A 22,077-nucleotide genomic window follows, 5' to 3' on the forward strand; every position below is an offset into this window, starting at 1 on the left:
GACCCACCCCGGCATAGTCCGCATGAAGGCCTTAGCCAGGAGCTACGTCTGGTGGTTGGGGATGGATGGGGAGATCGAGAGCTGGGTCCGGAGGTGCCAGATATGTCAGGAGTCACGGCCCGAACCTCCCAGCACCCCCGCCACATGGTGGGAGTCAACTAGGAAGCCGTGGTCGAGACTCCACCTGGACTTCGCGGGGCCATTCCAGGGGCAGGTCTTCCTGATAATCGTGGACTCCTACACCAAATGGTTAGAGGTCATTCCCGTAGGGTCCACCTCGTCCACAGCCACGATCAGAGCGCTGCGCAGGGTCTTATGCACACACGGTATCCCAGACACCATAGTCTCTGATAACGGGACCGCGTTCACCTCGGCCGACTTCCAGGCGTTCCTCCAGAGATATCTGATTAGGCACATAAGGTCTGCCCCCTTCCACCCGGCCACCAACGGCCAGGCAGAGTGGATGGTCCGCACAACAAAAGAAGCCCTGAGCCGAATCGTGCAGGGCGACTGGGACCACAGGTTGGCCACGTTCCTTTTCGATAATAGGGTCACCCCCAACCTGGCCACAGGGCTGAGTCCGGCCGAGCTCCTCATGGGGCGCAAGCTCATAACCCGACTAGACAGACTACACCCTGACAGGGCTTCGGAGACCCGCGGAAGTCCCGAGGTCCGGGACGCAGCCAGGGGTTTCTTTGCGGGCGACCCAGTATACGCCCGGAACTATGCGAGGGGGCCGGAGTGGGTGGCAGGCAGAGTGCTACGATTAACGGGGTCCCGCCACTATGATATATCAACCGAGGGGGGCCAGGTATTACGGCGGCACATAGACCAGCTACGCCGCCGCATGTTACCGGAGGAACCTGCGGATACAGAAGGGGCGAGATCCGGGGAGGAGCCAACCGAGTCCCGACCAGAGGACACGGCCCCAACACCGGCAACACCGCTGCACGAAGCGCTGGGACCGACAGAGCCCGAGAGACCGACGGAACCAGACCCGCAGCCTCCGGCCACACCACGGCCCACCGACGCACCAGCGGCGGAAGCCGCGCCGCCTCCACCGGACCTCCCCAGAAGGTCCACCAGGGAGCGCCGACCTCCCGCCTACCTTAAGGACTATGTTCATTAACCAGGGGGGGAGGGGTGTAGTGTATCGGCAGCCATACGCGCCATGCGCAGAGGCGACTGGGCGGTCCCAGGCGCCTCCAGCGCAGGGCGTGAAATCCCCACCAATCACCAGCTGTGGCGGGAAGTTTAACAGGTCAGGATTGGCCTGACCTGTCCAGTAGGCTGTACCGGGGATTGTACAGAAGCGGGACCCGGCCCGCCTGTTCTCTCTCTTGCAAAGTGCTCCTAATAAAGAATGTTGCCCTACTCGCGTCTCCCGATCGAGTACATCCATGCTCTTTGTTTGATAGTGGTACAGTCATAGCTCTGGATGTCCTTCCTGTCATGTGATCATGATATCAAGAACCTCTACCTCAGTGGGTCTCATGCTGCTGCTTGAAGACTAAAGGTGGGCAGCAGCACTGGAAAATTTGAAGACTGCTGGGCAATGATCCCTCTAAGCTGCGGAGTCACGTGAGCAAAAATTATACTTTGTGAGCTACTGGCATTAAAGTTGTGAGCTATTGTATAAATTACTGTGCTCGGAGTCATCCTTCCTGAGCTAAGACAAAAATGTGTGAGCTGGAGGCTAAAAATCTGTGAGCTAGCTCACGCTAACTAAGCTTAGAGGGGACACTGCTGCTGGGATAGTCTAATTGTGTACTCAAGCAAAATGCTGCCTACCTAAATAGCGTCTTGTTAAACAAACATCAGAAGGAGGAAGTTGTACAAGCTTCTTCAGCTTTGCTCCATTGCTAGAATGGTCTCGTAGGTTATGTGATGCTAAATCTTCTTTCCATTAAGGTAAATCAATTGCCTTTTGCCCTATGTAGGCAACAATTGTTCTCCTTTTACTTTCCAGAAGTTTAAGATATGTATAACATGGTTCATTCTGTGTCAGAGGACCTCATGTCTTCAACCTGTCAATAATTATTTCCTCCTGTCACTGACAGGGCCTGAGAAAGCTACTTCTTGCATACAGTGTAAAGCAGACAAGTGGAGTACATCAAAAGAGTCTTGCAGCAGTGGAGTAGAGTGCGCACAAGGGAAAGCACAGCAGGAGATAGGTTTTAGACATAGCTTCTCTCCATGAGGCCTGTCCTTTTGACCTTCCCCTACTTTCCTCAGTCATTGATACTGATATTCTAGGGTGAACACTGACTTCCGCACTGTCTGTCAACTCTGCAAAATATATGGGGGAAATGGATATCCTCAGGCCTCTTAGGCTTAATATTGATATTGTTTCCCTCTGTGAAACTGAAAAGCTGTATGGAAGTCAGTGGACCTTGTTTAAGGTATGTTATTATTCAGATATTATGAAAAAAAAGTTAGAATAGCATTATTTTTCTAGTCTTCCAATTACTAAATCCTGAGTTGGCAAATCTCCATGCTTAAGAACACCTGACCCTAATCCTGCCTTCTAATGTGCTGGCATACACACATATATACACACAGTATAAAATGAACAATAGTGTGAAGGGAACACTGCAGTGCCTGTGATCTCTAGGAGCTTGTGGGAAAGGTAGGTACAAGCAGTTGTGATGGCACAGGAACTGGCAGAGACTTGGCGGACTTGTCATGGTCCACAGAAAACTTCTGGAGGAACAGGATGTCATATGATAGTGCTTAGGGGTTTTTTGTAGCAGGAACTCCTTTGCATATTAGGCCACACATCCCTGATGTAGCCAATCCTCCTGGAACGTACAGTAGGCCCTATACTAAGAGCCCTGTAAGCTCTTGCAAGATTGGCTACATCAGGGGTGTGTGGCCTAATATGCAAAGGAGTTCCTGCTACAAAAAAACCCCTCTGATAGTGCTTACAGAACATGAGAACAAAGTTTGTTTGGAGATCACTTTCATACCTGTAAAGCTCTATAAGATTTAGGCAGGCTGAAAGTCAAAATTAACATATCTATATATTATTTAAAATTTAGTTGTGTAGCCATAGGAAGTAAACAATGGGATGGACAACTAGATGGTAACCTCTTTTGCTTTCTCAACTGTTTGGGTTATTTTGGGAACAAACTGTGGAAGAGAAAGTGTGACATCTTGTGGTTTGCAGAGGCTCTGGCCGATTCTACACTGGGCAAAAGACTCAGTAATGCTACCCTTTCAGATGTGACCATCTACATTGCAAACTGGCCTCACTATTGTTTTGCTCCAGTGTTTTGGCTATCATTTACACTTGAAATCCTGGAACAGCAGTGAAGCTGTCTCCGGCTCGGTCTTGTGCCTTATTTTCCCATTCCTAGCTATTACAAGCATGAGAATAATGTAGGCTGGGAAGGATATGTGCACAATTTGGGATCTAAAAACCCTGTTCTTTGCTATTCTAATACTGAAATGATGACTTCGAGATCTAAAGCTGATGTAGCTTTAGCTGCCAACCACTGGTTCTTAGTGCATTTAAATGAAGAACTCTTTTTTTCCCCGTTTTCTGATGGCATTCCTTCATAGCCTGCTCTCTTGGCTATTGCTTCCTATGAAGCCACCACATGACAATACAAAACAAGAGAATCATAAATGATATTGTACACCAGACCATCATTCCAGTTGTGGGGAGGATTTGTTCAGTAAACATGTATTTGTTTATTATAAAATGTAATTTCTTTCCCATACAAAATGTTAACTCAGAAATACTGATTTGAGCAAATAACTTTTAAACATCTTTAAATTACATACAAAGCGGAGCTCTGAAAACTGTCATTGGGAAAAGAGTATCACAATTGGGTTATTATTATCAGTTTAATTATTTACTAGGTATAAGGCCCGCTGTGAAATAAAATACAACCGGCTCTTGAAAGAGATTCTGGATGAGTGCCCCCCCCCCTTATTGTCTTCCTGCCCACCCAAATGAAGGCATTCACTCCCCACCACCACCACCTCAAGGGGAACTGATTTTTGCCATCTGGAGAGCAGTAATTCTGAGTGATCTTGAGCCATGAATGCTAGGCTGCTAGAAAGAATTGTGCTTGGTCCCATGGGAGTTTAAGTAAATTTGTGTCTTCATTGACTTTTGGATTTTTAAAATAATCCTGTGCCTGAGAAAATTATTGAAACAGGAAGTGAAAGCTGATGGTCCTGTTGCATATTGTGATTTCATGAGATTAATGGAAGTGGACTATACTGTGAATATTTATTTTGGACATCGCTGTTGAAGCTCTGTATCAAGTATTGAATGATATGGATTTCCAATTATATACTTGCTTGATTTAGTGTTATTAAAAGTGTTTTATTGTTTGTGCTATATTGTAATTACTAGTAACTTTGAGTCACGGTAGCCTTTAGTTCAGTGTTTCTCTGTCACCTGGAGATTGGCAGCAGTGGTTCCCCAGGATGAAATGGCTGATTTGGAACTGTACCTATGGAACTGTACCTGTATGAGGTCCCACCCCTCCTCAAACTCACCCTCTCTAGGCTCCACCCCTTAAATCTCCAGGAATTTTCCAACCTGGAGTTGGCAACCCTATCTCCTTCCCTTTATCTGCCCCTCTGACTTCAGCTTTCCATTGCCTTCTCCCTCCCTGCAGCCTCTACATAGGAAAAGGACTGTCTTTCTCCATAGTGGGGAGGGACCAAAGCAGCTTCCATCATTTTCCTCTCCCCTTTGATCTGCACAACAACCCTGTGAGGTAGGTTAGGCTGAAAGTCTGTGACTGGTCCAAAATCTCTCAGTCAGCTTCCACTGCAAGAACTTGTGTCTGGCAGACCCTGCTCTGAAGCCCTAACTCCTATGCCCTCCTCAAACTCCACCACAAAATCTTCAGGAATTTCCTGCCAACCTGGAACTGGCAGCCCTCATCAGGACTGGCCCCAATGAGTTCTCCCTCAGAGGCCTTTCAGACCAACACTGATAATGTTGTTGGTCTTAAGCATAGGACTTCATTCTCTCTCTCTCTCTTCTCTGCCCCTATGGGACACCATCCCCCCCCTGCCCATCTCTGGCTGTTTCCCTTCCAGAGGAGGAGAGGGAGGAGCCCTTAGCCAATCCAGAGTAGGCTTTCTCTGGTCTTTCCCCTCCTTTCCCCTCAGCCAATTGAGGGAATGCTTTCTCTGGCTCTTTCCCTCCTCCTCCCTTCCTCAGCCAATCAAGTCTGAGGAACAAATAATCAAACAGTCAGTCCTGGAACATTTGGAAAGAATGGCTGTGATTACTAAGAGCCAGCATGGGTTTCTCAGGAAAAAGTCATGTCAGACTAACCTGATCTCTTCTTTTTTTTTGAGAAAGTGACTACCTTGCTGGATCAGGGGAATGCTGTAGACATCATTTATTTTGATTTCAGTAAGGCTTTTGATAAGGTTCCACATACTATCCTTGTTGACAAGTTGCTAAAATGTGGTTTGGATCCTGTTACTATTAGGTGGATCTGTAACTGGTTGACAGATCGCACCCAAAGAGTGCTTGTGAATGGTTCCTCATCCTCTTGGAGAGGAGTGACAAGTGGAGTGCCTCAAGGATCTGTTCTGGGACCTGTTTTGTTCAACATCTTTATAAATAGTTTGGATGAAGGAATAGAGGAAATGCTTATTAAATTTGCAGATAATACTAAATTGGGAGGGATTGCAAATACAGAAGAAACAGAAACAGGATACAGGGTGACCTTGACAGGCTGGAAAATGGCTAAAACCAATAAAATGTATTTTAACAGGGATAAATGTAAAGTTCTGCATTTAGGCAGGAAAAATCCAATGCATGGTTATAGGATGGGGGAGACTTGTCTTAGCAGTAGTATGTGCTAAAAGGATCTAGGGGTCTTAGTGGATCACATGCTGAACATGAGTCAACAGTGTGATGTGGTGACTAAAAATGCAAATGCAATTTGGGGCTGTATCAACAGAAGTATAGTGTCCAGATCATGTGAAGTGATGGTAATGCTTTACTCTGCTCTGGTAAGATCTCACCTGGAGTATTGTGTTCAGTTTTGGGCATCACATTTTAAGAAGGATATAGACAAGCTGGGAGGGATTCAGAGGAGGGTGACGAAGATGGTGAGGGGTCTGGAGACCAAGTCCTATGAAGAAAGGTTGAAGGTGCTGGGCATGTTTAGTCTGGAGCAGAGGCAGCTGAGAGGTGATATGATCATCATCTTCAAGTACTTGAAGGGCTGTCATATAGAGGATGGTGTGGAATTGTTTTCTGTGGCCCCAGAAGGTAGGACCAGAACCAATAGATTGAAATTAAATCAAAAGAGTTTCCAGCTCAACATTAGGAAGAACTTCCTGACCCGTTACAGCAGTTCCTCAGTGGAACAGGCTTCCCCAGGAGGTGGTGGGCTATCCTTCCTTGGAGGTTTTTAAGCAGAGGCTAGATGGCCATCTGACACCAATGAAGATTCTGTGAATTTAGGGGGAGGTGTTTGTGAGTTTCCTGCATTGTGCAGGGGTTTGGACTAAATGATCCTGGAGGTCCCTTCCAACTCTATGATTCTAAGGGAAGGGTTTCTTTCTCTCCTCTGTGAAGCTATGGTTCAATTCTTGTCAGTCCTTGGGCTGGAAGGTAGGGATTGCTCTCCATTGAAACTGAGTGACAGGCAGCTCAGCCAATGGCTGGAGGATGGGAGGATTGATCTCCATTGAGATTTAGTGACAGGCAGCTCAGGCAATGGGAGATTAGGTGAACCTATGATAACCAGTCTGTCTGGAGAATTATGTTATTTCTTTACTGGAATTTTAAAACTGCCTTTCTATAACACAAACACAAAGACAGTTATAGTTAGAATATTTTATAATACATTGGTTTGGATCCCATTCTTAACTATCATTTCCAAAGGCCAAAGACTTCCATTTGTAAAGGGTGAATTTTCCCTCCCCAACCTTGTCTCAATATGCTTCCTGAGGGCATGTTTCTGTGAACATCTGGACACATATGACAGACTGTGCTTTGGGACAGGATTTCAGAGGGCATTTCAGGTAGGGTTGCCAAGTCCAATTTAAGAAATATCTGGGGACTTTGGGGGTGGAGCCAGGAGACATTGGGGTGGAGCCAAGATCAAGGCTGTGACAAGCATAATTGAACTCCAAAGGGAGTTCTGGCCATCACATTTAAAGGGACGGCACACCTTTTCAATGCTTTCCTTCCATAGGAAATAATGAAGGATAGGGGCACCTTCTTTTGGGGCTCATAGAATTGGACCCCCTGGTCCAATCCTTTTGAAACTTGGGGGATATTTTAAGGAGAGGCACTAGATGCTGTACTGAAAATTTAGTGTCTCTACCTCAAAAAACAGCCCCCCCAGAGCCCCAGATACCCGCAGATCAATTCTCCATGATTTTCTATGGGAATAAATCTCTATAGGGAATAATAGAGTTCCCAGCAGACATTTCCCTCCCCTCCCCCCCGCTTTCTGACAACCCTGAAGCGGGGAGAGGGCCTCCAAACCGGGGGATCCCCTGCCCTCACCTTGGGATTGGCAACCCTAAATTCAGGGTTCCACAAGAAAGGCAAAGGCAGAAAAATAGTGCTCTAGAAACTGAAGTTCTGAGCTCAATTAAATCCTAGTCTAGATATAAGATATAATTTTGAAAAACTCAGCAATCCCAAATTCATACAAATTAGAACAAAAAGAACTTCTGCACTAACATGAAAAAAATGTGTGCCTAAATAATTTTGCTTTGAAAGATTGCCAAGACTTGGGTCTCTCAGGAAGGCCTTTCCACCAAGTAGAGGCTCTGACAGGAAACACTGTTTTCTGTTTCAAGGCAACATAATTTAAATCTGTTCTATCTTCTGCAAAAATTTGTTTGGCTGAGTGGAACACAACAGCAGCACATACTGGGAAAGATAGTCTTCCTTATAGACTGTAGATGAACAGAAGAGAACATATAATACGTTCAGGGGGCAAAAAAAAATTAAGTTACATATTCTTCCATATACTTTCCTGAAATGAATAGTAACCAGGGCTGAAGTTTAGGCAAATCAATTGGTAGCTATTAATTGACTAATTAATAAAATCACATATTAATTGGAACTATTGCTTGCGTAAGAAGATTAACTGCTTATGGCATTGTCATAAATAATATGTTAATTTCTTCATTCTGACAATTAGGTGATCGATGCATTTTGTTTGTGTTTCTGTAAGTCAAGAGAAATTTTACTTCTAAATGCTCTTTTGATAAGACTGTCACAGTTTGTTTTGGTTAGTGGACTCATTACATGTGAGGCATTTAATTGATCAAAACTACTTCAGCATGGGTGTAGTGGTTTAGAGTGGGGAACTCTAATTTTGATTCTGCATTCCGCCACATGAAGTCTGCTGGTTCACTCTGCCACATGAAGCCTGCAAAGTTCTTTCAGAACTCCCTCTGTCCCACCTACCTCACAAGGTGACTGTTGTGAGGAAGTGAAGGGAAGGCAATTATAAGCAGCTTTGAGACTCCCTATGGTAGAGAAAAGTGGGGTATAAAAACCAACTGTTCTTCTTCAACTGACTGTTTTTCCAAACTGGAGGCATGCAAATCAGCATAAAAATAAAGGCCTTACCATATACATCCAATTGCTTCTGTAAATGTCAGGCAATTTATGGCATCACTCTGGGGAAGGAGAATATCCACCTCTTCCAGTTGGTTGTCATCTGTGATTTTACTGCAAAAGACAAAAATAGGGTTGCCAGCTCAGGGCTAGGAAATACCTGGAGCTTTGCGGGGTGGAGGCTGGGCAGGGAAGGTTTTGGCTAGAGGAGGGAACTTTGCAGGGTATAATACCATACAGTCCACTTTCCAAAGCAGCCATTTTCCCCCAGGGGATCTGTTATTACAATTGATCTTTTTGGTCACCTGAAGCTCAATTGTAATAGATTCCCATGTGCCACCTGGAGTCTGGCAACCCTGTTACATGAAACACCAAATGCCAGTCTAATAAAGCACAGTGGTTGCCACTACAGACTACTAACATTGAAAAATTGAAAAAAACGGTGGCTTACTTTGTTTCAGAGTAACTGGGTTGTCAACTCCAGCTTGGGAAATTCCTGGAAATTTTAAAGGTGGAGTTTGCAGAGGGTGAGGTTTGGGGAAGGGATGGACCTCATTAGGGTATAATGGCGACGAGATGAGAGCCTAGGTGCTAGGGCTCCTGCTAATTTGGTAGCTTTTGCAAAAACATGCTACTAATGAACAACAACAACGCTGCTATTATTGGGAAGGAAACAGAGAGGGGTGGAAATTCGACTCACAGTACAACGGCAGCAGTTTTCTGTCTTCGTGAAGAGTCGACTGGGAGTGCTGCTGCTGGTCGGCCCTGGAGTGAAGGCAGGGCACGGCTGTGGGCTGGAGTGTGGGGAGAGGCCGAGTGAAGCCGAGGAGAGGAGCGCGGTGTGGCGAGAGCATGGGCGCCAGCGAGAACGCAGCATGGCGCAGCTGGAGGCTGCTGTGGATGGAACCCGCTGTGATTTGGTGCGGACGACATGGGCGGGAGAGGCGGACCATTTCCCGGTGTGGGAACCCACGCCCCACAACCTGGAAGCCCTGTATGGGGCTCGAGTGGCATGAGGAGGCCTGGTACGTGGGGTGCAGGGGGCTGGCAGTTAGGGGGGACACGGGGGAGGTCTCATTAACCCCCCAGGGTCACCTGAGCTGTTGAGGCCCATCAGGCCCCAAACAACAAAGCCACATCTATATAAACTGTGCCCGCACTTTATGAACATCTATGAGCTCTGGCACTTTCAGAAGAGCACTTAATACCTACCTCCCTACTGGTAACTTTGACTTCCACTCCACTCTCCACTGAGATAATTGTTTTATATTACTGGGCACTAAATGGATTAGAATTGTTATTAGTTATTTAATTAGATACTATTTAATTGCTTAGCACTGCAGATCTATTTTTATATAATATTAATTGTTGGGGATTGAAATTGGGGGGGTTTATTTATTAATATGTTATTGATGAAATTAACTATTTTTTGGCTAATCAATTTGAGGGGAGTTTTAGGGTGGGTCCTTTTAATTAAATTAACTATCGATTAAATTAGGAGCGTGCCGAAAAATTGGGGTTTTTGAAGTGGGAATGGGGGGGGGTTAAGTTTTAAGATAATATAGGTGGGGGGTGAGGTCGTCTTGGTATTAGCGACGGCCACACTGGACGCAGTTGTGGATGCCCGATCTGGGGATTCCAGTGCTCCTGGGGAGGGGAAGGTATGACGGTGGGAGCAGACAGAATAATAAGGGAAGGAGACGGAGATGAAACAGTGCTCAGCCTCCTTCCAGTCTGTGTCCCATCCCAATGGTGACAGGTAGTGGGGCTAAGAGGAATAGCCCGCCTCCGTCATTGGTGTTATGTAATGCCAGGTCCATAAATAAGAAGACCTCGATCCTTAGGGAGTTCCTGCTCAAGCAGGATATGGACCTGGCTTGCGTGACTGAGACCTGGGTGCAAGATGGGGAGATGGTGGCTCTCTCCCAGAGGACTCCCCCGGGTTACTTGGTCTTTCACCAATCACGGACTAGAGGGTGGGGGGGAGGGGTGGCACTATTCATACAGGAGGATTACTCCTTCCGGGCTCTCCCAGCCCCAATGATCAGTGGTATTGAATGTGCTGGACTGGCGTGGGATGTTGGGGAGGGGTTGACAATCTGGCTGGTGTACCGTCCGCCTAATGCACTGGCCAGCGCCTTACCATCCCTGATGGAGGCCATGGCAGGCTGGGCGTTGGAATACCCAGGGCTGATGGTCCTGGGTGATTTCAATGTCCACGCCGATGACACAGCCTCCAATCTGGCGATGGGCCTAGTGTCTTCCGTGGTGACACTGGGACTCTCCCAATTTGTTACAACTCCCACACACCAGGCTGGTCACATGTTAGATTTGATCTTTGCGTCCGGGATTTTGGTGGACGATATTGCTGCAGAAGCGGTGCCATGGTCGGATCACCTTGCCCTCAAGGCCCGTGTGAAGGTGCCGCCCCAACCGTGTATGGGTGGAGAGCTTATTTTGGCTCGCCTGCGGAGTCTGATGGACCCTGAGTGGTTCCAAATGGCCATGCGGGATCCCTGGCCCCCTGGCGATTCCCTTAATCACCTGATTGAGTCTTGGCATGGTCAGCTATCCAGGGCCATCAACGAGATCGCACCCTGACATCCTCTGCACCCTCGTGTGAGGCTGGTTCCATGGTACACCGCAGAGCTACGGCAGCTGAATTAAGGGCTCAGACGACTAGAGAGGCAGTGGCGGCATACTCGTGACAAAGCGACGAGAAGATCCTACAGAACGTTTATGAGGTCTTATGAGATGGCAGTCAAAGCCGCCAATGCCAAGTCCGCATTTTTTTGCGGCTAGGATTGCATCTGCAAATTCATGCCCGGCACAATTATTTAGTATAGGAACCTTACAACACTGCCTCAAGGCATGTGAGAGAATTAGAGATAGGCTGTGAGGCTTTTGTGAAATTTTTTGCAGATAAAATCACGTCACTCCGCCAGGACTTTCCCACAACATTGAATACAGTACAAAATCTTGAGGCACCGTGGCTGTCTTCTGGTTCAGTTCTGGATCACTTTGACACACTTAGCCTGGGGGAAGTTGACAGAATTCTCTCTACTATACGTCCAACAACTTGTGATATGGACCCATGCCCCTCTTGGTTGATTAAATCTTGCCAGAGGAAGGTTAAATGTCCTTTATGGGACATTGTAAATAGATCCCTCTCAAAGGGGCGATTTCCAACACCAGTGTGTGTGTCCACCCTCTCTTGAAAAAGAGTACAGCAGACCCAGCCGAATTGGCAAATTACTGACCGGTCTCAAATTTACCATTTTTAGGTAAAATTATCAAGAGGGCAGTAGCACTACAGTTGCAGGGTTTTCTGGATGACGCTTCCATCTTAGATCCTTACCAGTCTGGCTTCTGCCCAGGACATGGGATGAAGACAGTGCTGGTTGCCTTGGTGGATGATCTCCAGCGGCATCTGGATCAAGGCGGTGTGGCGGTGCTGATGTTGTTAGACCTGTTGGCCATGTTGGACACGGTCGACCATCGGTTACTGACCCGTCGGCTCGCCAACACAGGGATCAGGGGGTTGGCCTTACAGTGGCTTTCCTCCTTCCTTGATGGACTGGGACAAAGGGTGGCAATTGGGGGAGAGCTGACTCAGAGGCACTCGCTAGATTGTGGGGTGCCGCAGGGAGCAGTTCTCTCTCCGATGTTATTTAACATCTACATGCGCTCCCTTGCCCAGATTGCCCGGAGGTATGGGCTGGGGTGTCATCAATATGCGGATGACACCCAGCTCTATCTACTAATGGACAGCCGGCCTGACTGCATCCCAAAAAACCTGGACCTGGCGCTGCAAGCCATGGCAGGTTGGCTCAGGCTGAGTGGGTTGAAGCTGAATCCAACAAAGATGGAGGTCCTTTGCTTGGGTTGTGGCGCTCTGGGAGGAGAAATTCCTCTCCCAGTTTTTGATGGTGTGTCACTGAAAGCGGCACACCGGGTCAAGAGCTTGGGGGTTTTACTGGAGCCTTAATTGTCAATGGAGGCCCAGATAGCGGCCACTGCCAAGTCTGCGTTTTTTCATCTTAGACGGGTGAGGCAGTTGGCCCCCTTCCTTGATCGCCAGGACCTAGCAACAATGATCCATGCAATGGTCACCTCAAGACTGGATTACTGTAATGCCCTCTACATGGGGCTGCCTTTGTGCCGAACCCGGAAGCTGCAGCTGGTGCAGAACTCAGTGGCTAGGCTATTGTTAGGGCTCCCGAAGTGGGAGCACATACAGCCGGGGCTGCACAGACTGCACTGGCTGCCAGTTGCATACCGGGTTCGGTACAAAGTGCTAGTTATTATCTTTAAAGCCCTATATGGTCGAGGGCCTGCCTACCTGAGGGACCGTCTCTCCCCATACGAACCCCAGAGAGCATTGAGGTCAGTGGGAAAGAATTAGCTGAACATCCCTGGGCTGAGGGAGGCCAAATTGAAGAACACAAGGGAACGGGCCTTCTCTATCACAGCTCCACACCTGTGGAATCAACTTCCAGACAAAGTGCGGGCCCTGTGGAGTCTTGAGCAATTCCGCAGGGTCTGCAAGACTACTCTTTTTTAAGATGGCCTTCGCTGAATGCTGTTAATGATAGATTCGCTGCTGTTGTATTCCGCCATCAATTTATTAAAAACCTGAAATTTAGCACCATAAATGTTAATTTTAATTGGAATGTTGATTTAAACGATGGTTTTATAATGTAGTATTTATTGAATTATATGATTTTATTGTATTATATTGAACTAATGTTGTGAGCTGCCCTGAGCTTGCTTCGGTGGGGAGGGCGGGATATAAATAAAAAGTATTATTATTATTATTATCATTATCTAGCTTTAGCTTTAGCTTTATCTAGAATTTAGCTTCCAAAGGAGCAATTTTCTCCAGGGGCACTAACCTCTGTCATGGAGAGCAATTGCAGTTCCAGGATCCTGGCAACCTATGACTCTATGGCCTACTTGGCAGAAAGTCAAATGTTTTTTTCTCATCCCCATTCTTATGACAACCTACAACTGGCATGTTTATCTATTTACAATGTATCTTACATTAAATGCATTTTTCCTTTCCTTTATTTGATTTATATCCCGCCCTCCCTGCCGAAGCAGGCTCAGGGTGGCTCACAACATAAAACCACAACAGACAATTAAAATCCACAACAATGTTATAAAATTTAACATTCAATAATTAAAACAATCAAAACAATGTGGTGCTAGCATCCTTGATGTTATATAATTTCAGTGGCAACAGTATTTCTTAAATTTTCCCAACAGTACAAGGCTCAGAGTCAGTTAAAGGCCATCCAGAAGAAAGTGGTCTTACAGGCCTTGCAGAACTGAGCGAGGTCCCGCAAGGCCCTTACTTCCTCCGGCAGTTGGTTCCACCAGTAGGGGGCTGCTATCGAGAAAGCTCTCTCTCTGGTGGTCTTTAGTTTGGCCTCCCTCGGCCTGGGGATTGCTAATAGGTTTTGGAATCCAAATCAAAGTACCCTCTGGGGAACGTGTGGGGAGAGATGGTCCCTAAGGTAGGCAAGTCCTAGACCAGGAGTGGGGAACAGTGACTCTCCAGATGTTTTTTGCCTACAACTCCCATCAGCCCCAGCCGTTGGCCATGCTGGCTGGGGCTGATTATTGAGGGCAAAAAACATCTGGAGAGCCACTGTTCCCCACCTCTGACTTAGACCATATAGGGCAGGGGTGGGGAACCTCCGTCCTCAGGGCCGCATACGAGGGCCGCATACTTGGGCCAAACCAAGCCATGTGGGCAGCCTCTCTGGGGCCTGGCTGGCCAGTGAGGATCGTGGGGCCCAGCTGTGCTGTGCACCTCCCCAGGGCCAGGCAGGGATCACAGGCCCCAGATGTACTGTATGACAGCCTCCCTGGGGCCTGGCTGGCTGGCCGGCCAGAATTGCTGCAGGGCCTGGAAAAGCTACTGTCACAGATCAGTTTTCATTTGATTATCCCAAATGGTGTGGCCTAATATGCTAATGAGTGTGTGACCTAATATGCTAATATCAGGGGATGTGGTCTAATATGCCACTGAGTTCCTGCTGGGCTTTTTGTACAAAAAAGCCCTGGACCTAGGCATTTGCCTAGGGCGGCGGGCTGTGTGTGTGTATGTGCGCCAGCCAGATTAGGCTCTACGCACATGATTTCAAATAGAAAAACATTTGCATTAATTTTGCTGGCCTGAATCATTCTCCCTTGGTGGAGCACTGTTTTTTATGTTGATAATTTTTATGGCCCACAAATGATGTTATAAATATCCATATGGCCCTTGGTAGAAAAAAGGTTCCCTACCCCTGATATAGGACTTTAAAGGTAATAACCAGCACCTTGTAGCGAATCCGCTATACTATTGGCAGCCAGTGCAGTTCCTGAAGCCCTGGCTGAATGTGCTCCCACCTGGGAAGCCCCAATAGCAGCCTGGCCGCTGCATTCTGCACTAGCTGCAGTTTCTGGATTCGAGACAGGGGTAGCCCCAAGTAGAGGGCATTACAGTAGTCCAATCTCGAGGTGACAGTTGCATGGATCACAGTTGCCAAGTCGCCGCGCTCAAGGAAGGGGACCAACTGCCTCACCTGCCTAAGATGGGAAAATGTGGATTTAGCAGTGGCTGCTATCTGGGCTTTCATTGTCAAGGAGGCCCATGTGGCAGAGCCTCTGAGGTCTATAGTATGTTAAGCAAATGATTCTCAATTGCATTTGTATATCACTGAACTTTTGCAGTTTTGCTGTGCAGAAACAAACGCAAGTACAATGGGCTGACTACTTAAGCCTCAGCACTTGTGTCAAGGACTTGTGGAGGCCTTGTACCACCTCTGTAACTGCTGTACGCTTGATACTGTATGACCATTTCTGAGAAATGTGGAGTCTATCACTCAGAAATGTCAATACAAATCTTGGGCTGATTCTGCACTCAGGGGCAGCTGGGAGCTTGCAATACCCAGCTGCTGTGCATTTTTACCCTAGGGCCCGAGCTCAAACCATTGGCAGTGGGAGCAAGCTGAGGAAGGGGTTTGTCCCCTTTCCAGGAAGTGCAGGAATGTTTGCCCAGCGCTGCACTGCCATATCTCCAGTTCACCCATGTAGGTTTTACTCTGTATCTCCCCCAGCCCTGGCCCATGGGAACTTACAGGGAGGACACACCAACTTGGAGCTTACCAGCTGCTGTTCTTTATAAAGTTTGTATCTCCAGTACCTGGCATTACATTTATGTCACATGGCTTGGCTTGAAAAAGTGTAATTTATGTGTCAGATCTGGCTCTTGCAACCAGAGCTTTTTTTTTTAGCATGAATGCACCAGAATGCAGTTCCAGCTGGTTTGATATCAGGCAGTCTGGCCTAATATTCAAATGAGTTCCTGCTGGTTTTTTTCTACAAAGCCCTGTGTGAAACAATGGTGATGTCAGGGGGTCTGGCCTAATATGCAAATACATTTCTGCTGGGCTTTTTCTACAAAAAAAGCCCTGCTTATAACTAATGAGTTCAACATCTCTGCTTTAGTCAATTCAGCAGCATCATATGGGAGTATGTGTGGTGGACTTAAAGGTTAAATAAAAACTAATTACTCTTTCTTGGAATTCATATGGAAAGAAAGCATTAACATCAAATTCTTGTTATTAACCATTGGACTGATTATATCACTTGCAAGTCTGTTCAAATTGATTCAAATGAGGTGGTTTTCTGTAACTCTCAATGGGTTTATTAGTGTTGGAAGAACTTCATGTTTTGTAGCCAAATTCTGCAGTTTAGAGTGCTGTCAATCTTATGTTGAAATAAATGGGAGTAACTGCACTGCTAATCTTTTTTTCTTTTCTTTTTTTGTGATGAACTGGATTTTATTCTACCTTTTAAAGTCCAAAACAGATGAGACCAGTGTATGCTGCTCTGACTAGAAGCAAGGACGGGTTAAAAATGTACTAAATAAATTAATACAATTAAAATGTTGAAATTGCTCAGTTATCCTGACATAGGATTAAAAGAATTCTGAGGGAATTTTTTTTTAATTGATTTTATTTATTCCTCCTGCTGGGGCACCTGAATAAGGCACATGGCTCCTTCCACACTTGAGCTTATATGTTATTCCTCAAATGGAAATTTGTATCTTTTGTCTGCTAACTCCCCCCCCCCCCAAGACTGTGGTGGTCTAAATTCTTTTTTGGGGGGGGAGATATTATTGTTAGGAAACAATGGCAGCTATTCACAGACAAAACATCCTTACCTGAGAAGTATGGACAACTGAACTTTCGTTAAGTGTTTTGTTTTATTTTCTGGTGGAGGCTTCTTGTTTCCAGTGCTGCTTTCAATGAGTTGTTGGGTACCCAAGTCTCCCTTTAGATCTGTGCTGGTTTTTTTACTTCTGAGACAGCTTACCAAGTCGACATTTGCACACACAGGCTGGATTTTCTCTTTAGTCATCCTAAAGAATAATTGTATAAAAACTAAAATAAGTGTAGCGTTTCATTAAAACAGTAATCCTAGGCAAATGACAAAATATGTGTATAACTAATGTGCAGAAGGTGGAAGAGAAGAATTGCATGAGCGAGCTGGGGAGAGCCAGTTTGGTGTAGTGGTTAAGTGTGCGGACTCTTATCTGGGAGAACCGGGTTTGATTCCCCACTCCTCCACTAGCATGGCCTTGGGTCAGCCATAGCTCGGCAGAGGTTGACCTTGAAAGGGCAGCTGCTGTGAGAGGCCTCTCCAGCCCCACCCACCTCACAGGGTGTCTGTTGTGGGGGAGGAAGGTAAAAGAGATTGTGAGCTGCTCTGAGACTCTTTGGAGTGGAGGGTGGGATACAAATCCAGTATCTTCTTCTTCTTCTATTCCTACTTCCATGTATTTATTGTACTTTGTGCACAGTGTATATATGATTGCATACTTTGTACATTGCAAAAGGACATATATCATGCAGAGAATGCTTATAAAATATAAACCATTAATAATTTTAATTGCACTAGAGAATCTTCATTATGCTTTTCCAAAGATGTCTGAATCACAGAAAAGGGGACCCAGGAACTTCAAGTAATGTTTAGTCTTGGAGTCCACAATTGGCAAACACACAAAAACCACCCCCCAAAACCAAAACAAAACCCCTTAAGAATGCCTTTAGGGCAGTTTCCCCATAATTCTTTAAAATGTGGAATAAAAGAAGATAACTGTTGCCCATGGTATTTAGTATTTCTCTCTTTGTGTTTGTGGTCTCCACAGATATAGGAAAAAAATATATACTTTTTAAAAAATGTGACACCCTAATTTTTTTCATCAGAAGTCCCGTAATGAGCAGTCTGAGAAAAGACAGATCTCTGCCTTGAGTGCAAAAAACAACCTAATAGGATTTTATGATCATCCTTATATGTGGCTCATATGATTACCTTCCTGATATGACACAATTCCCATGTCAGAGTGTTAAACCAAAGAAGAACTGAAACATCCTCACCCCACTTCAAATATACACAAAGCCTTATAGGAATAAAATCTACTGCTAAAATTCAGGCTCTGGCTTAGAATACACATTCAACTGATAAAGTAATGCCCTGTTATACTCACTGGCATTACCAGAATTTAGTCACAAGTCCTTAATACAAGTCTTTTAAATGATTTTTATATGTTTGGGAATATTTTAAGCATCTGTTACCTGCCCTTTTCTAGGGCAGTAGCAGTGACAGTAAACAAAATGTATAAATTTTATGTTTGTTGTTTATTCATCTTGAGTCCTGAAATGTTTATGAGAAAGGTAGGCATATAAATCTTTCAGATAAATAAATTGTGGCTGAATTTTACATTTGCTGTAGGCAAGCACATGATTGCCTTGCTAGATATTATGCAGCTGGAAATCATAGGGTGGTTTCACACAGGAGATTTGCCCCGACTTAGCCCTGCCTCCCATTCGGATTAAAAGTGCACAATCACACAAGCACATCTGCCCTCCGAGCTGCACCTGTTCTCACCCCATCTCCAGACACCTCCTATCCACATAAAAAAGCTACCTGGATTTTCCCGGTAGCATCCCCCTGAAGGTCGCATAATCAGCTGCTGTCTGAATGCCCTGGGGTGACTCAAAAGTGGAAGAGCTGTGTGATTGCACCAAGCCATTTCCGGGAAGGCTGAGGTTTCCCCCCACCCCCACCCCTATCTGAGGTGTGCTTCTCCACTTCTCCAATTGAGTGCACACACGGGGCCTTTTTAAAAAAGAGATGGCCCTTTCCACAGCAGGTGGTTAAGACGGGCTAGCAGTGTGAATGGGCAGCCACTGACCGCTGCCAGGATCCTGCCACTTCAGCAGCAGCTGTCTGATTGCCCAGAAACAGTTCAAACTTTAGTGGATTTTTTCTGAAAGGGATAACATTGTGTCAGTTTCACAGTGTGAAACCAGACATGGAATCACAGAATCATAAGAGTTGGAAGGGGCCATATAGGCCATCTAGTCCAATCCCCTGCTCAATGAAGAATCAGCCTAGAGCATCCCTGATGTGTTCATCTAGCACGGCCTGGCTGAAAATTGTCATTGCCATATTTTTAGATGCCTTTGAGAAGATTATCCCAGAAGCACAAGAAGGATGACAAAAAAAGGAGAACTGATGAATGAGTATTGATTATATATTAGAACAGGGGTGGCCAAATTGCAGCTCGGGAGCCACATGCGGCTCTTTCATACATATTGTGCAGTTCCCAGAGATTAAGGAGGAACTTAATTCAAGCTTACTTTCAACTTCAAGTAAGCATGCTTAGCATCAGGATCTCAGTCAGTCTGTTGGCACTGACCCATAGGTAGGCAACTATTTCTGCCATGTGTAAAGCAGAGAAGCAGAGGAAAACAGGCAGGCTTGCAGGCTCTTCTCCTCTACCACAAGGGTCGCCCAGAGACCTAGAGTAGGGAAAGAGAGTGCAAAAGCTGATGGAGCCACTGGAAGGAGGAATAAAATTAAAGAGGGCTACACAGGTTTCTCCCTCAGTTTCATAGCTCTTGTAGGAGCCGTATTCACTAACTTTGGTGTCAAGGCACAGAGAGATGCATAATGATGGCAATGGTGGTCAGTGATTTATATGGTATATGTGTGTTTCCTTCCACCACTGGTGCCAAAAAATAATTCCCTAACCTTTTTCTATGCTGGTTTTATGGGGACTGTTATTCCCAGCTTTTGTTTTTTTTAAAAAAATCACTTTCTAAAAATCTCCTTCTAGCATGTATTTTATCTTTCTGTCCAAAGAAATTATTAATAGTTTTAATAAAGGTGTGTGTGTAATATTTGTTCATGTCTCTTGAAGCTCTCAGACATCTGGTGTTTACAGTATTTTTTGCACCATAAGACTCACTTTTCCCCCCCAAAAAAGTGGAGGGAAAAGTGTGTGCGTCTTAAGGAGCGAATACTGCAAAAAATTCACACAAATGCCTCTAAATTCACACAAACGGCTCTAAAAACTAGGTGCGTCTTATGCTCAGGTGCGTCTTATGGAGCGAAAAATACGGTATTCTATGTGGCTCTTACGTTAAGCAAGTTAGGCCACCCCTGTATTAGCAGATAGCTGAGTAGTGGGAAACAGTATGGAAAAGAATTCTAGGATTTTTGATTGAATTACTGAGAGATGCAACTAGAAGATACTCTGCTGTATATTGGTTTGTACTTTCCATGCTATTTTACTCTTTCTAAACATTTTTTATTTCCTAATGCATGAATATAGAAAAATCTTTACATTGGCATACTGTGATGCCATCTTGACAGTGGAAATAGTGAGATAGAACTTAAAAATACCAGTATTAATCACTTATGTAGGCCTCGGATTCAGTGAGAGCTTACAGGAGTGTAGCTCCTGAACCTTTCTGAGAGCTCCACCTCCTTGTCCATTGAATAGTATGTGCAGCTGCATAACAATCCCTGGATGAGCTCCACCACCTATTTTTCTACAAAATGACCCCCGCCCTTATGTAAATATGATACAAATCAGGTAGCATCATTATTTCATGTAATAGATTCATGTAAGTAACCTGTGTTGATGGGAAGCAGCAGAACAAAGTTTGAGTCTGGCAGCACCTTCAAGACCAACAAAGTTTTATTCTGGGTATGTGTGAAGTGTACATACATATGAAAGTTTACACCCAGAATAAAACTTACTTGGACTTAAAGGTGCCACTGGACTAAAACTTCGTTCTGTTTCATGTAATATTTTACTGTCCTTTGTACAATAAATAAACTAAGAAATATTATCATCCATTGGAAAAGGAATTTAGATGAAAGATTTGAGATCCAAAGGATACATAAAAATAGTTCATTACAAAGTATAATAATTGACATAGAGAAGTGTCTTTCAGCAGCCTATTCAGTAGAGCTTTTTTTATTATTGGAGAACATGGTGGAATGGAGTTCCAAAACTGAGTGAAAACAAAATTCTCAAAAAATGTTTAAAAGTCTCCATTTCTCTCTTGAGAGTTCTGGCACCTCTTTTCCCAGGGAGAAAAAAAAAGCCCTGTAGGGGAGCAAAACTCAGCAGATGACCTTTTTGGCTAATAAGCATTAGGAACAGAATTCTAAGCTGTTTTAGCAAAACCAACTGAAAATCCTATCACATCTTATTCAGCCTTCCCAGACTGATCCCGTTGGACTGTTATTAGTTCATCTACTGTACTGTGTGATATTATCTAATGTTTTATTTTGTTATACCATGTTTTATGATTACTGGTTTTAATTTTTTAATGTTGTAAGCTGCCCTGAACTTATGGAAGAGCAAAGATACAATTTGTATCACTGGCAGCTCCAGTTAAAAGAATCATTTACCAGATGATGTGAAAGTTCTCAGCCTGAGACCCTGGAGATTCACTGCTATTCTGAGCAGACAATACTGACCTTGACAGATTGATGGCCTGTTTCAGTATAAGGCAGCTTCATATGTTTATGTGACATTCTTCAGATAAGGTACCCCAACAGAAAAGGCTGTCTCTCTCATGGTCACTCATATGTCAGAAAGTGCTGGCATGTGAAGCAGGGCCTCAGGGGAAAAAAGATCTATAACTGGGCAGACTCACATTGGAGCACACAATCCTCTAAAACTTGTTCCCTAAACATTTAAGGCTTTTAGGTAAAATTTGAACTGAATCCAGAAATAGACAGGTGGCCAGTGAAATAGTATTGATAATATATGTTGCCTGCTATAAACTTTGCAGGTATTTTGGCCTGTATGACTATTAGCCATGGTGACTAAGGAAGTGAACCTCTGAATACAAGAGCAAGGAGACAACACCACGGAAAGGCCTGGGCCTCTGTGCTCTGTTTGTTGGCCCTCCAGGCTATTATGATGGACAAGATGGCTTAAGTGCTTACGATTTTAACCAAAGTTTCTGAAACTTTCAGACTAGATTACTGCAATTTGCTCTACATGGGCTTGTCCTTGAATCTGATCTGGAAACTCCAACTGGTGCAGAACGCTGTGGTGTGCCTGCTTGCTGCAGCACCTATACAGGTGTGCATGCAACCAGTGCTCTGCCAGCTGCACTGGTTACCAATTTAGTACT

General features: G+C 45.2%; 1 protein-coding gene across 1 annotated transcript in view; it reads right to left on the reverse strand.

Moving 5' to 3' along the window:
* PLEKHS1 (pleckstrin homology domain containing S1) overlaps positions 1-22,077 on the reverse strand; it is a 79,995-nt gene that overhangs the window by 7,220 nt on the left and 50,698 nt on the right. Inside the window, exons 11-12 of the mRNA XM_060242670.1 lie at positions 16,794-16,991; positions 8,588-8,689 (exon numbers count right to left, since the gene is read on the reverse strand). Coding sequence (XP_060098653.1) covers positions 8,588-8,689; positions 16,794-16,991 — 300 coding nt within the window. The remainder of the gene's footprint in view (positions 1-8,587; positions 8,690-16,793; positions 16,992-22,077) is intronic.

The sequence above is a fragment of the Heteronotia binoei genome, chromosome 6 (genome assembly GCF_032191835.1).
Source record: "Heteronotia binoei isolate CCM8104 ecotype False Entrance Well chromosome 6, APGP_CSIRO_Hbin_v1, whole genome shotgun sequence".
Classification (NCBI taxonomy): domain Eukaryota; kingdom Metazoa; phylum Chordata; class Lepidosauria; order Squamata; family Gekkonidae; genus Heteronotia; species Heteronotia binoei.